Source organism: Hordeum vulgare, chromosome 3H, assembly GCF_904849725.1.
Source record: "Hordeum vulgare subsp. vulgare chromosome 3H, MorexV3_pseudomolecules_assembly, whole genome shotgun sequence".
NCBI classification, from domain to species: domain Eukaryota; kingdom Viridiplantae; phylum Streptophyta; class Magnoliopsida; order Poales; family Poaceae; genus Hordeum; species Hordeum vulgare.
In genome coordinates, this window is record NC_058520.1 from 504,335,832 (window position 1) to 504,351,764 (window position 15,933).

Below are 15,933 nucleotides of genomic sequence, written 5' to 3' on the forward strand. Positions count from 1 at the left end.
GTGCCGGCCCTAGGGCCTCCTCCAAGGGAGGGGCAGCGGCCTAGGGGGTGGCTTGCCACCCAAGGCAAGGTTGGTGCCCCACCCTAGGCTTTCCCCAAACCCTAGGACACCTTGGGCCATGGAAGGGGCGGCGTCTAGCCCACCACGGGCTGGTGCACTCCTCTCTCTCAGCCATTAGGCCATCTGGGGTAGGTGAACCCCCGAAACCCCTTCCGACACTCCCGACAAAAACCGGCAAGTCCCAAAATTATTCAGAAACCCAAAAAACAACTTCCCATATATGAATCTTCACCTCCGAACCATTCCGGAGCTCCTCATCATGTCCGAGTTCTCATCCAGGACTCTGGAAAACATTCGGTCACCAACATACATAACTCAACAATACAATATTGTCATCAAACATTAAGCGTGTGGACCCTACGGGTTCGAGAATCATGTAGACATGACCGAGACACCTCTCCAGTCAATAACAAATAGCGGGACCTGGATGCCCATATTGGTTCCTACAGATTCCACAAATATCTTTATCGATTGAACGACGATGTCAAGGATTCAGCCAATCCCATATGCAGTTCCCTTTGTCCATTGGTATGTTACTTGCCTGAGATTCGATCGTCGGTATCTCCATACCTAGTCCAATCCAGTTACCGGCAAGTCTATTTACTCATTCCGTAATACAAGAACCTATGACTAACTCCTTAGTCACATTCCTTGCAAGCTTCTTGTGAAGTTGTATTACCGAGAGGGCCCAGAGATACCTCTTCGTCCTACGAAGTGACAAATTTCAGTCTCAATCCATGCCAACCCAACACACACCCTTGGAGATACCTGTAGAGTATGTTTAAGATCAGCTAGTTACGAAGTGACGTTTGATACACACAAGACATTCCTACAGTGTCACGGAGTTGCATGATCTCATAGTCTTAGGAACAAATACTTGACATGTAGAAAGCAGTAGCAATAAACTAAGTGAAAGGATCAAATGATATGTTTATGGTTGGATCTTGTCCATCATATCATTCTCCTAATGATTTGATCCCATTATCAAATGACAACTCATTTCCATGGTTAGGAAACCCTAGCCATCTTTGATCAATGAGCTAGTCTAGTAGAGGCTCACTAGGGACACAATGTTGTTGATGTATCCACACATGTATCTAAGTTTCCAATCAATAAAATTCTAGCATGGATAATAAATGTTTATGGTGAATAGGGAAATATGATAATAACCAATTTATTATTGCCCCTAGGGGATATTTCCAACAACTTCGCCTTCTTCATCCCTTTTGGTGTGCATTTGGCACGACTAATACAAGATGTCGCCCTTAGGCTCGCCTTTCTTCTTGGCCACCCCATCTTTCTTATCATTTTGCTTGCTCTTGCTCTTCCTGGGAATGGTTGCATCTTCCGCTTTGTTGGCACACTCGGCTTTCTGCTTCATTTCTTCCCCGCGTTGCTTCCCGGGTGAGGGGCTTTGGTTGTGCGTCTTTTGCCGCTACAGGTGCAGTCTTCTTCCTCGCCGTTGGCATACCAACTGGCGATTTCCATAGCCCGGCTGAGGGATAGAACATCAGTCCAGCCAAACTTCAGAATGAGTTTGCGGTACCGGAGGCCCACCTTGAAGGCACAAATGGCCTGATGCTCCATCACATGTTCCACAATGTTATGCAACATGGTGCAACGTTGGATGTACTCACGGCAAGTCTCGTTGTTCCTCTACACACAATGTTGTAGCTCAGTCAATCTGCCTGGGCCCTTGTAAGTGCCCTCGAACGTCTTTACGAACACTCGGGCCAAGTCTTCCCAGTTTTAAATATTGTCGATGGGTAGCTGATTCAGCCATGCCCTCACAGATCCCTCTTGCATGAGGGATAAGTGCTTCATTGCAACAAAATCGTTGCCGCTGTTGATCTGGATGGCTACTCGGTAGTCCTCGAGCCAAGTTTGTGGCTTTGACTCGCTGTTGAATTTGCCTATTCTAGTTGCCAGCCTATAGTTGGAGGGTCCTGAATGTATCTGTTGAAACACTCGAGGCCAAAAGCGCCCTGACCATTCAGTCGCTCTGCTTGCCCTGGCTCTTTTAACCAGTCCCTGGGCAATGATGGATCTAGCATTGAGCTAGGGTGCTCGGAAGTCTTCTTCCCCGTAATTTCTATGCCGAATGGGGCTATGCCTTCGATCATCTTCGTAAGGCCGTCTGTTGTAGTAGGACCATTACCCATATGAACCACCCCTCAGAGGGGGCGTCCAACTACAACGGCGGTCTTCACCTCTCCGATTACCGTATTGGTCTCTCAAAGGGGGGAGCATTGGTATCTCCCGGGTGTAAGCGGACTATGGCCGAGTACACCGTGTCCGCGCGGACAGACTTGTTGTGAATGCGGTTGTGCGACTTCGACACATAGAGTTTTGCTCCAAGGCAGTCTTGAGGAGCATTTGGATTTGTCGAATGCCTTCCCGAGCTGTAGAATCAGATGGTTGAATGGAATCAGCGATCCGAGTGGCTCCGGCCAAATTATGCAGCATAGTGCGCATCACGTGGTAATTGAGGGAGTGATCGTTTGGGAACAACCGCTTGCAATGTCGACTGGAGCTAGGCTGCTCCCAGGCTGCTCGGATGTCGAGTGACCTCTGCAGCCGCTCGAGCCACTCGCATTTAGCCAAAGTGGCCTGGCGCACGGCCTCTAAAGCCATCTCTTCCAGGGTAGTCCTGGTGACACGGGTGAGCACGGAGTGCTCATTCCTCTTCATCAGTTCCTACAGCTGCTCCCGAGTGAGAGGCCGGGGAACGTAGACATTGTCGGTGTTGTTGTTGTGGATGTGTTTGTCTCGCCCGCGGGATTTCCCGCGGAGAAACCCGGAGGTCCTCCGGCCATGCCGGCCAACAGAATTTCTGCAACTGACTCGCTAATCTCTCACTCAGACTTGTCGAAGGAGCCGCTACACGAGGAGGGGAACAAGTTGAGGTTGGGCTCGTTGGAGTCGAGCGGGGCCACCTGCTCAGCCGTGGTCTGAAGAGCCACAACGTGCTTGATCCAATGATGGAGTCGCGAGCGCTCAGAGCGCTTGCGACGGCGTACTGCAGAGTGAAGGGACATCAAGCGGTACTTGACCGATGACCGTCGAAGAAGGACTCCGAACATTGTTGAACAGAAATGCGTCGTGCTGCAAGAGAGCAGCACATCTGTGTCCAGTGGAGCTTCCTACAGCCATGTTGAGTCGACGACGATGAAGCTGAGGGAACCAAACATAATCTCTCCCTCGAGGGTCATCATGGTGACCGAAAAAACTCCACCTGGGCCGTAAATTGCTAGACACGTAGCCCCAAGGTGGGCACCAACTGTCGAGGGAACAATCCTGACAATAGTACTAGGGGTACGAATGAGGGGCGGAGCCTAGCTATGTTAGAGATGTATCACTCGAATTTAGCGAGTTCGGGCCCCTCTCAGAGAGATAAAGACCGTACTTCTCATGCCTGGAGGCTTGTGTTTTCTGTGGGGGTATCTGATTACAACGAATGTTGAACCCTTGTCACATAGCTCGCGGGCGTCTTATATAGAGTTCTCCTGGACCCGTCGTGCTTCATTATGAGGGCATTAAATGTGAGTAACTACGGGTGCTACTAGAAACTACATCCTTAACTATGTACGTTACAGGTAACGCTGGCTTTGACTCACTTCATGTATGATGTTAACTCCCTCGGTCATTGCAGCTCCCACGTCGTCCGCGCTTTTCTTTGTCCAAGTGTTGACGTGTGGCCGACTAACTGGAAAACGTCCGAGTAACTCCTTGGGCCCGGGTGGATCCGGTGTATGCATCCGAATGCATATGTAGTCCTGAGACTTTAATGGTCGTGTGGGGACCTAGGTGGGCCTTGCATGTTAGGTCTATGACCCTACCACTGGTAGGTGACCCCATCAGGTAGCGGGAAAGGAGAAACTTGATGGAGTGTGATCGGCCGACAAGCAAAGACTCAGCCACAGGTGCATTGACGATCCGCAAATAAGAGACCAGGCAGCAGAATCAGTCAGAAGAGAAGTAGAGCACCTGGAACGCCAGAGCTTTGTCGCTGAGGCAAGCTTGCAGGAGGACACTAACGAGCTTCTTGTCTAGGTTGAGGGAATTGTGGTCAGGGGCGGAGTTGCATCTGCATCTACCTTGTTGCACCGTTGCTAGTTTAGCCTGATGCACTTATACACATGCTTGATCCAAGTGCTAAACTACATGTAAAAATCTACTTGACCCTGTTGCCCGTGCAACAGGGCAGCTCCATGCAGCTCCACCCCTGGTTGTGGTGAACCTCCACAGTGAGGTAGCAAGGCTTCTCCAAGGGGCGAGGATTGGTGTGTTTGGTGAGCGCGCACCAGACTTGAGCTTTGAAGTCGGCGCCCATGGCATCCCCCACATCGAGGGCCACACATAGCACCCGGGAGGATGGAGTTCCCACCCAGGCGATTGGGTCATGGTAAATTGGTGGAGTCAGTTGTGGAGGAAGGGGGCTTGACAACGATGGTGTTGGGCAGTGGGTGGTGGTCGGAGGAGGGGCTGGGAGGGGGGCGTTGAGAGAGGAAGAGGCCATCATAAACACTCCATTATTGCCTATGGAGCATAATTTCAACAATGGGAGACGCTACAAAAGGATGTGGAGAGGGCGTTTTAAGTGCTCCAAAGTTGTTGGGGGCATTGTACGTGGAGTTGCAATGATGTGGGATCATGAGACACTATGGCAGGTGATGACTTGTTGTGTAATCTTACACAACATGATTATCGAGGATGAGGGTGAAGGGGCATCCTGCATGCGTGATTTTGAGAAGTATATAGTACATGTGCCTCCCATAACAAGATGCACATCATGTTGTGAACTTTCTAGAGATGCGTACACAACTTCGAGATGAACATGCGCACGTGCAACTACTCAATGATAATAATGTGAAGCATATGTGGATCCACGTTGGAAATCACTGGATTTTAGGTTTAAATTATGCACTACAAATGAATTTTATGTTCAAACTATATTATTTTCTTTGAATAAATGTTATTTGTATGTTTACATCCCTCATGCGTATTCATATCGTTTGATGGTCGGCGTGCATGTGTCTGCATGGATTTGAGATATGCACATGAGGGTGTGGTTGCGCGCGGGGGGGGGGGGGGGTTGTCATATAAGGGGTGATCGGTTTCTATCAGTGGCAGATAGAGGGTCATTTTTGCCTAGTATGATTGGAGATCCTCTTAATATATGACATTTGTCGGGAGATAATTTTTTCTTAGGTTAGTCATGATTTACTTCCCCGTATTAGTGTGATTGCATACAAGAATAGGATTTTATTAAATTTGTTAAGCATTTATTGGTTTACTATCGTAGATGATTCGGATAGATCCTTTGGCAGGGTATATTGGCATGGCTTTTAGGTTGGAGGGGAAATAGGAGACAAATTTACCTCCTTACAAGGTAAAACCCAACTCATCCTCGTGTATATTGCTATTGAGGTGTACAAAGTACGGACATACCAAGAAATTCTAATGTGTTCTCTCGACTAGCTCAACCCCGACTGATATACCAAAACCCTAAAACACCTAAAAATTAACCCTAGAACACCTAAAAATTAACCCAGGGTGAAAACCAACCTAGGGGGCATTGAGCTGGCCCACTTTGGGCCGGGAACCAAAGATGTGAGGCACCTTAGGGCCATAACACCATTAGTAGCCCGTGAAGTGGTCTTTCAACATCCTGATTGGCACAAATCTGCAATGCCGTATTCTTGATTTTTAAGATTGAAACTACTTCTTTGAAGATGCCTTAACAATGAATGCTCATTGCCGACCTCTTTCGGTTGACCTGCTCTCGAAAGGACGAGCCACTCTGATCTTGAATTGTTGATGAATATGACCGAGACTGCGGAAAAGTTTTTCCACCAAGCCGGCTCCGTGAGCCAATTTCTAATGAATTTTTTATTATGTGGTCCAGTAGACCTCAAGGTGTAGGTCGGCTCGATGAATCTTAGACTTTTTTCTCTCTTTCCTTTTCTTTTCCCACAACCTCCGTTGAGTGCCCCACGAGCCGTAGACCGGTTTCAATGAAATTTGATTATTGTTCCCTATAATTAGGACTTAGGATGCAGTAGGCCCCAAGACTGAAGTCGGCACAATGGCAGAGATGACGACAGTTATTCTTGGAATTTAGTTTTTTACGCTTAAAAATGTTGATCCAGTAGCCCCAAGACTCAGGCCGGGGTGGAAGATTGACGTGACGATAGAAATCTTCTTCAAAAGACTTGATCAATTTGAACTGATGTGTAGTAGCCCCGAGATCCAGGTTAGACGGAATGGCCAACGTGAGGATTGAATCTCTTCATATTCTAGCTTGCACTTATAGGATTTAACTGAAACGTCTACACAATAGCTTGCCCCAGGTCGGGCTGGAAGCCTGACTCGAGGATCGAAAATCTCTTTCAAGAATTAGTTCAATCTCTAGGACGGGTTGGCTTAATTATAATTCAGCCGGCCAGTGGCATTTGAACGAAGCCCAATGCTCAGTTCTGGGGGATTCGTCGATCAACCTGCTAGATGTCGTACTGAAATATACTTCCTCCGTACCTAAATATAAGTCTTTTAAGATATTTCATTGAATGTCTACATACAAAGTAAAATGAATGAATCTATACTCTAAAGTATGTCTATGTACATCCGTATGTAGTTCATTAGTTGAACCTCTAGAAAGAGGTATATTTAGGAACGGAGGGAGTACTAATACAGTCGACCAACTACGTTTGGACGCAACTAGCCTCAGGCTCAGTTCTGGGGAATCCGGTCGATCGCCAGCTAAATGCCACTATGCCAGCCTGAAATATAATACAGTCGACAACGGGGTTTCAGCGCAAATAGCCTCCAGGCTCGGTTCGGTTCAAGGGATGTGTCAATTCAATCAACCTGCCAGATACCAGCCTGGAAAACAATAGAACCGAAATTGGAAGAGTCGAAAGCGAAGCCTTTTGGGCGTTCCTCTATTTATGTACTCTTTTCGTTTTTAAATACAGGATCTTTTAAAGAATTAAATATAAACTATATGCAGAGTAAAATGAGTGAATCTACACTATAAAATACGTCTTTATGCCTTGATGGAGTGCAAAACAGATCGTGCAACATGCCTTGATGGAGTGCAAAAATAGATACATTCATATGTATTTTTATTAAAATTACTAAAAAACTTATATTTAGGAAGTAGAAGTGTAGCCAGTTAAAACACACAGAATCTCTCTAGGGTATTCCGCAATCAAGTGCCTCTAGAATAGACCACACAGCGCTAGGAATGCAAAATACTGCGATGAAAGAAAGAAGATTGTGCAACATGCCTTAGGAATGCAAAATACTGCGATGAAAGAAAGAAGATTGTGCAACATGCCTCGATGGAGCAAAGGCCGACCGGCATATCAGCAATCAGAGGCCCATCTAAACAAAAGAGAAAGCCGACCAGCAGGCAAGCTGAAGATCAAAACACCGAATGGTCCCAATAAAGTTCACAGTCTTCTAAATTAAAAGTGACAACTTGGTAACAACGGAAATTCAGGTTCAGCAAGATGGTCGAGCTCAGTACCATCGGCTAGATAGCATAACTTACATCAGTCTAACCATGTCCCAAGAGAATAATTAAGAATACGATACGCTAGCTTACTGCAGGACATGAGGGAGGCGCGTCCAACTAAACTCGGGGTGAAACTACAACCTACAACGACATAACATGTGCATTGGCAAGCACCATCTCTTATGGACCTAAAGCTGTGGTGCTACCACCTGCATTTTGAGTTTGGACACGGGAAACAACTTCAGTAGCGAGGACAGAGCAAATGACACCGATAAAACAAGGGACAGTAAGCTAAGAATACCTTCAGGGTTCAAGGAAAAGGTAGGCTCACGGCCACCCACTTGTCGTCGCTAAAGGGAAGCACGGTCGCCCCCTCTGGTAATTCCAGGTTAGGACGGCATGGGTAGACCTGGATTCGGTTAGTTGACATCGAGTAACCGCATCGGGCAGAATCAGGCACTGCAGTTGCTTTCGCCGCAAGGTTGGAAATATTGGTTGGCGGCGTCGAGCCCAAAGGGAGAGATGTGTGTTCTGGTGTTGAGCTCTTTACTTCAGCCTTGATGCTTGGCTCTGGAACGTCCACTTTAGCCTCAGCGCTTGGTTCTGCAACGTCCATTACTTCAGCCTTGATCCTTGGCTCTGGAATGTCTACTTCAGCCTCAGCACTTGGTTCTGCAACGTCCATTACTTCTGCCTCGGTGCTTGACTCTGGAATGGCTGGTTTATCATTTTCCATCTTTACAGGCTGGATAGTTTCAACAAGAGATTCTAAAGCAACATGCACTGTACCTGTTGTTGCCACAAGGTTGAGAGTATCAGTTGGTGGTGCTGAAACTGACGGGGGTGGCGTGCATTCTTGTGTCAAGTCCATTACTTCAGCCTTGATGCTTGGCTCTGGGGCAGCTGGTTTATTATTTTCCATACTACCAGATTGGGTAGGTTCATCAAGAGATCGTGTTTTGTCAGCAACAGGAAGATCAATACTGGAGTTAACAGAGCAAGAATCATGCGCAGCTGCAAAATGGCCAAACCATATGAGTCAATGGATGGAACAATGAAGATAAATAAATACAAAGAGAAACACAATCATTGATATCAAATATATATACAAGACAACAATCAAAAGAAAGGTATAGTTCATTTAGATTGCTACAATGTCCAAAACATGATCTACGATTGCGTGATCAGTGGACTGTCCAAACTCTGAAGTCTTCAAAGTTAAAGCAGCATAAATTAAGCTCATGCAAATGGTAGAACAGAGAACTTGTGAAACATGCATGATAGATAACAATATGAAATTCACATGTTATTAGTATGTAAACACAGCACCTGCAGTTTACTTGTCACTAAAAATTATGTTATATGGGTTGTGTTTCTTATGGAAATCAAATTTTAAACAGGTACGTGAACCAGAAGCTGGTTCAGAAGAAGTCTACTGAGGTTTCATCACATGTCAATAGTATGTACAGAAAGAAAGAGGAAGCTTTTTCTTCAAAAAAGATAGGAACGTAGGCTTAAAACTCACTAGCATTAGAGTCATTCTGCCCATCACTTGCTACCATTGACACCCGGGGCAATGAAGAATCAGATTCTACAATCTTGACCTCTTGCTCAGCGAGGGTTTCAGTTCCTTGCTGCATCTGTGACCCTAGAAGAAAGAAAATATGTTGGTGACCATGCGCAAAAGTTCCAAGAGAGGTGCATTCAAGAGAAAAAAGGGTAGAGGGAACAATTGAATACAAAAGCCTTTAAATATAATCCACGTTTCAATATACAGAGCATAATTTCAAAGCATCGTACACAAGTAGAAGTATAGCAAAAAAAAAATGGTTGGGAGACTATTGAGGCTATGCTTAGAGAAATCAGATCAGTCTCGTTATTGACTCTAGCATTTTCATAGTGAAGGACATGCATTAGGCATAGGCTGGTGGTAATACTGTCATTTAGGGGATTTCTGTTCTAGGGGTAGGATTATTGAGAAGTACTACTGTCAACTAGGTTCGGGAATTTCCTTTTTTTTTAAGGAGCTAAAGATCTGATGAGCACTTTTAAGATGCTCCACCTTACCTCACCAGAGGTAAGATAAGGTTTAAAATCTGAGCTGTTGACTGAGAAAGGCTGTGCGGTACATGTCATGTATGATCTTCATAGCAGGTGTGGCGTATGATTGACAAACTTTCTTGCAAGTAACTACTAATTAGATGTTGGCTTTCCGCCCATAGGATCGATCACATCAACAAATCACGAACACACACGATCACAAGAAACTGCCAAAGGGCCCTTGTCGCACCCTCTTTTGCCTTTTTTCTTATTTTCTCCTTTTTCTCTCAATTCGATGTTACAAAACTCACGCAACGCTGCATATATATAATCCTACTCGTACATTGATTACTAGAATCCTAATCAGACTTAACCTGCTACCTACACGTACACAATGGCTAGACTCCTAATTGTACTAGACTCCAACTAGTACATCAATCACCGGCAAGCCTGGCCGCAACATCACTTATCCTAACTAACACACATATATTTGAATTACTTCAATATTCACCCCCTAATCCAAACTATCAACTCTTAACTGGATCTAACACACCGATGACCACCTCATCTCTTCACAACTTCTCTCTTCTTGCAATGATGGACACCACTTCATCACCATACTTCTTTTATGCCGACTTGAAAACTGACATCAACGATTATCCGGACTACCAGCCACGCTGCCGCATCTTAGCGTGCCACATGTAGACTAAACGCATAGCCTCATGCAGGAACTCATCTTGACTGGCTCGCATCCATCTTCACGTTGGTCTTCATCTTCTCGTTGAGACATGCAGATAGCCACCCGCCATCTTGTCTCCGCGCACGTCTTCACCCCTTGGAGATACACCTTCATTGGAGCTCCTCGACCGTGACATCTCATTTCTTCGCGCCTTGAAGTGCACCTCACTAGAGTCCCTCGACCATGACAAACGTCTCGCGGACCAACACTTGGACCCAACTCCACACCTTATTCTTGTTGTTGGTGACGCATCTTACCGAACAACACTTCGCGTCCGGCAGCAACACAACTCGTCATGTACGCGCAACACATCTTTCCATACATGAACTCGCCAGAACTTGTTAACTTTGCCCAAGATCGAGCGCACGATCTCGAGGCAACCCGACTGGTCCAGCGGCAACACAACTCGCCGTACAGCGCAACACAACTTCCCGTATACGAACTCGCTGGAACTCCTTGATCAGAGACAGAAACGCAGGGCACAACTTCCTTTTTCCATCCACTCAACCTCTTAATTCTCCTCAACCAATGACGCATCTCAACTGCAGCAGAAGTCTCGCACCTGCGAGCTCTTGAACACATCTTGCAAGAACTCACGTGCACACCCTTGACAACGGCACACAACTTTACCGTCTTCTTGCACTCCCAATGATGACCTCGATGATATTCTCAGTGCCACAACTTCAACACCTCCACAACCATCAAGGATCACCATCACCTTGCCGACAACAACATGTCGCCCTACTCCAAGTAGTTCCACTGAACGACAATCACCCGTCACCTCGCTTGCCACAACACCCTCACTGTCTTCTCGTCATCGCTCCGTTCAACGATTGTCTTATCCTCCATGTCGTTGCACCCCCAACGACTTTAGCGCCCGCTCTTCCTCGTCGCTACAGCAAGAACTATATCACCCACCCCGAGGCGCTAGTCAGGTCGCCACCCCAGGGCAAGCGCAGATTCAAATCGACCTTGCTCTAGATACCAATTGTTGGCTTTTCGCCCATAGGATCGATTACATCAACAAATCACGAACACACGCGATCACAAAAAACTTTGTCAAAGGGCCCTTGTCGTGCCCTCTTTTGCCTCTTTTCTTATTTTCTCCTTTTTCTCTCAATTCGATGTTACAAAACTCACGCAACGCTGCATATATATATATACATTAACCGGACCAGGCTAGACTACCGACTCCAAACACCAATTCCAATCCTACTCGTGCATTGATTACTAGAATCCTAATCGGACTCAACCTGCTACCTACACGTACACAATGGCTAGACTCCTAATCGTACTAGACTCCAACTAGTACATCAATCACCGGCAAGCCTGACGGCAACATCACTTATCCTAACTAACACACATATATTTGGATTACTTCTACATTAGAGGTGTATCCTTAAATAAATTGTACCCAAGATGGTATGCAAAAAGTCGTCGAGCAACCAAATTGAAGCTGTAATTTTGACAAGCTATTTCAATGACACGAATTTGTAAATAGCTCGATGAAATGATGAATTTGGAATACATACAACAGTTGATTAGAAATATAACATATTGTACATATAAATTTCAAGGTATGAATAAACCATGGTAATTCGTTACATTCAGAAATGTTTGTTCAAAACATTTGTTAAATTTAATTATTTTCTCTCTCAATCAATTAGTTTTGGACGAACTAAAAAAGGTGATAATTCATTCTATTACGTATATGGTCTGCATGTCAAACATTGATGTCATTAATGATTTGATTATGCCATAATAATGCGTATCAACATGTCCATTCTACATAATGATTTCCATTTAAATCCTACATATTAACGTGGAGTAAACTATTGGAGAGACAACATTACCCTTGATAAGGTCAAAGGGACATCTTACCCTCTATAAGGTAATAAATACATCATCCTAGCCATTAGATCAATATTAATTGGCAGTCCCTAACCATTTGGGGACATCTTAAAATTTCTCTAATCTGATAAACCACCAAAAACTACTCGTCAAGTTCATTCCCAATATGAAGCTTCATTTCAAGAGTTTAAATTACTTACTGTCTTTGGAAGGTTGAAAAGCAAGCTCAGCAACAGTCATCTGTTTTTGCTTCTTGGTGTTACCAGGTCCCTCCTGAAAACTTCCGCCTTGAGTGTGCACGGTTGATTTGGAGATGGAGGAATTTTTTGAATCATCTGATGAAGTATTATAAACAGGCAAGGAACAGCCTTCTTTCTCAGCTAATTCATGCCGGGGATTTATATATTGCATTCCTTGAACCTACAAAAGATAGAGCGGTCCATCAAATTAGTACTTACAAATACAGTAAATACCTTACAGAAGTATTTCTCGCTGTGCAAGCTATTAGAAACTATAGCAGGTCCTTCCGTAACTATTCCATTTAAAAGCCATTGTCCTGTGTTTCCCTTAAAAGGTTGCTTTCTTAAATTTTCACTACAAAAGCCAAGTCATCCAATATACTCCCTCCGTTCCATACTAAGTGTCATGGTTTTAGTTCAAATTTGAACATTTTAGTTCAAGTTCAAATTTGAACTAAAACCACGACATTTATTATGGAACGGAAGGAGTACCACACTGTTCCAATGCGCACCCGTGACAAATAGTTTTGCATTGCTCCTAGGTGTTAAATAATAATATATTCAATTTGGGAAACTGGAACATACGTTTATTAGTTATACAAATAAATTATGGTGATTAGATTAGTTATCATAAATAGGTGAGGCGATGGTAAGAAAATTATCTATAAATAAAATACTGGACCAACTGGCAATTGCTCCTCTGAGCTTACTTCTTGAGTTAAGGACATCAGAGCAAGATTTGCAGCAGCATTTTCGGACTCCTTAATTGTCTGACAATACTGTGGGCTTTCAAATGTTTGCCCATCTATGGTCACTGTTGACTTGAACAGAGGTGCATGAGATGGACCTTCCTGGGTACGGCGATACTTAGGCAGCTGTTTTCCTCTCTTCTGAGCATAAATTTGCAATTGAAGCTTATGATTAATCTGGATTCCTGGCAAAGAAATACATGAAGCTGATCCAACCTACAAAAGGTAGAGTAGTTTGTCAGACGAAAACTGACAATGTTTCTGCATAATGTAAACGAAGTCAATGATTTCAATTCAGTTTTTACTCAGTTCTTGAATATTGTAAAATGGGAGAACATGTTTACTAATAATACAGATAAATGCTGAAGGATGTTAATGCTGATGCATAGGTGAGTTGGGGCAAATTAAAGCTATCCATAAGAATAAAAATAGGTGCAACCAACCAGCATTTGCTCTGATGGGTTTGCTTCTTGAGATAATGACATTAAAGCCACTCTTGCAGCAGCAAATTCTGCCTCCTTTGTTGTGTGATAGTCTTGAGGACTTTCAAATGTGCGCCCATCTATGGTCACTGTAGACCTGAACAGAGGTGCATGCGGTGGACCATTCCGAATGGTGTCATACGAAGGCAAATCTTTGTGTCTCTTCTGAGCATAAACTTGCAACTGGGACTTGTAGGGAAGTTGCGTTTCTGCAATGTACAGAACAGTTAGTACCACAAATATAGAAGAAACAAGTGTGAAAGAATATCAAGAACCTTTTTAGTGGCAAGATGAAGAACTTCACAGCAGCATGAGAGATGAAAAAATCAAATCAATTTGAGGGATGAGAGGCATTTATATAGTTACTTAGGTAGTAAATGCCAACAGATATGATATAGAAAGAATAAAAAGAACAATTAAATTTGCATTGTTTTCTTCCAAGAACAGGAAATTAAGTATCAACAGATGTGCAACTTTTTTACTCATCATAAGCAAATAATTTTGTGTGTGGTTCCGGGAGGGATAAACTACGGTACAATATGGGGTTTAGGTGAACACTGATAATATTTGTTGGCATTTATATGTGGAATCTTTAAAAAAAGATACTGATAGGTGAGCATGTATATCCTCGATGTTTCTGTCAGTTACGATAAGGATCTTACTAGTCCACAGATAGAACTTATCCAAAAGTAGGCAGTTATATACCCACGTTAAAATCAAACATGGAAAAGCCAGTGAGTTCAACACAGCTTCTCTGTAGCTACTATGTACACGCTCCACCAAGCAGATTCACTATGTTCTTTTTGAATTGAATTGTGATTCACTACGTTCATTATAGCGTCACCAAACTTCTACCTTTTCAGAATAAGATAGCTACTGAATAAACAGGGTGTCCTTGAGAAAATGAATGCAGTAACTCCCCATCAATACCAAATCAAATGATATCGTGTGCTGGTGATGGTGAGTCTATCTACCGATATGAATGCATTGTACTACTGCCGGTAAAACTGAGCATCATTTCCATTTGTCTGTGATGATAATACCAGTAAAGTTTTATTTTTGCAAGATAATAATACCAGTGTAAGTTGGCTCATAGTGGTTCAATAGCAATAAACTATCCATTTCTACTAGAACCCCAATCAATAGCCAATAAACTAACCGTTCTTACTAGAATCTCAATTGCTATCAAAATGGCTTAAGCCTTTATACAGTTGATGATACCACTTTGTTCAGGCCCAGATGAAAAGAAAAGAAAATGCCCCTAATGTGGACATGAACTAGATGTAACCACAAGGACGCTAACTGCACTTATGAATCCTGAACCAACAGCCGTCCATGAATCAAGCAAGTACGTATAAGGCGCTACTCGGGAACAAAACCTGAAGCTGAAAGTTGGGAACCAAAATCCGACCACGAAGTGTTCGCCCAAGTAAGGCCGCAGATGTAACCAACCGCTAATAGGGAACTGAGGGGATCTGGCGCTCACCGGACTGCGGCGGGGGAGGAGGCGGGAGGGCGGAGAGTCGCTCGAAGGCGGCCTTGGCGGCGAGGTTATGGGCCTCCTTGGCCGTGCCGGACCCGCCGCCGTCGTCCGGCGAGTGGTACACTTCGCCGTTGACGGCTACGGTGGCGCGGAACCTCAGCAGGTGGGCCGGGCCCTCGCTCCGGTGGGCGTAGTCCGGCGCCGGCCACCGCCGCTGCTGGCACAGCTGGTTCAGCTGCGCCTTGAACATTGCCGCGGAGGATTGGGAACGAACGGGCCTCTCCCGATTGGGGATTCCTTCGGGGCTATCGCTCGCTCTGATCCGCTCTCACGTTTATTGCGCCTCGCTCGCTCCCCCTCCTCTCTGCTTCCCTCGGTGGCTCTTCACGCTCCTTTGTGGGCTTGTGGCTTCGGTGGTTTTATCCGCGTGCTTCAGTACGGCGGTTGTCAGGGTCTCGCTCGGAGCAACCACCGTGTCGTGAAGAGTGAGTAATTTGCACGCACAATTCACAAGTAACGAATGAATCAGGATACTCATAAAGCTGGTTGCAACGGGGAGTATCATATACTAGTATCATGCATATGATACTAGAGTATGATACTACATCCGTAATGCATAGTATCATGTGCTAGTATCACTAGTGGAAAACGGGCTTTTGGCCTGGACCATTTAGTCTCGGCCTGCCTCTGGGCCGGGACTAAAGACCCGGCCACGTCGCCCCAATTCTCAATGCCTCCCTCGAGGCTTTAGTCCTGACCCGTAAGGAG

General features: G+C 44.9%; 1 protein-coding gene across 1 annotated transcript; it reads right to left on the minus strand.

Moving 5' to 3' along the window:
• Positions 1-7,502: 7,502 nt before the first annotated feature.
• LOC123444527 (double-stranded RNA-binding protein 1-like) lies at positions 7,503-15,569 on the minus strand. The gene is made up of 8 exons (XM_045121267.1): positions 15,169-15,569; positions 13,644-13,891; positions 13,162-13,416; positions 12,413-12,632; positions 9,108-9,230; positions 8,372-8,596; positions 7,884-8,290; positions 7,503-7,791 (listed from the first exon to the last, which is right to left on the minus strand). The coding sequence occupies exons 1-7, from the start codon at positions 15,413-15,415 to the stop codon at positions 7,893-7,895; spliced, it is 1,716 nt and encodes a 571-aa protein (XP_044977202.1). The 5' UTR covers positions 15,416-15,569; the 3' UTR covers positions 7,503-7,791; positions 7,884-7,892.
• Positions 15,570-15,933: the final 364 nt, after the last annotated feature.

Excerpts from the sequence above, each read along its gene's own strand:
- LOC123444527 (XM_045121267.1), bottom strand. The coding sequence starts at position 15,415 with ATGTTCAAGGCGCAGCTGAACCAGCTGTGCCAGCAGCGGCGGTGGCCG. Across the intron at positions 8,597-9,107 it reads GCAGAATGACTCTAATGCTA|CTGCGCATGATTCTTGCTCT; the intron begins GTGAGTTTTAAG and ends GCCATTTTGCAG. Across the intron at positions 8,291-8,371 it reads CAACCTTGTGGCAACAACAG|AGTCAAGCACCGAGGCAGAA; the intron begins GTACAGTGCATG and ends CAGCCATTCCAG.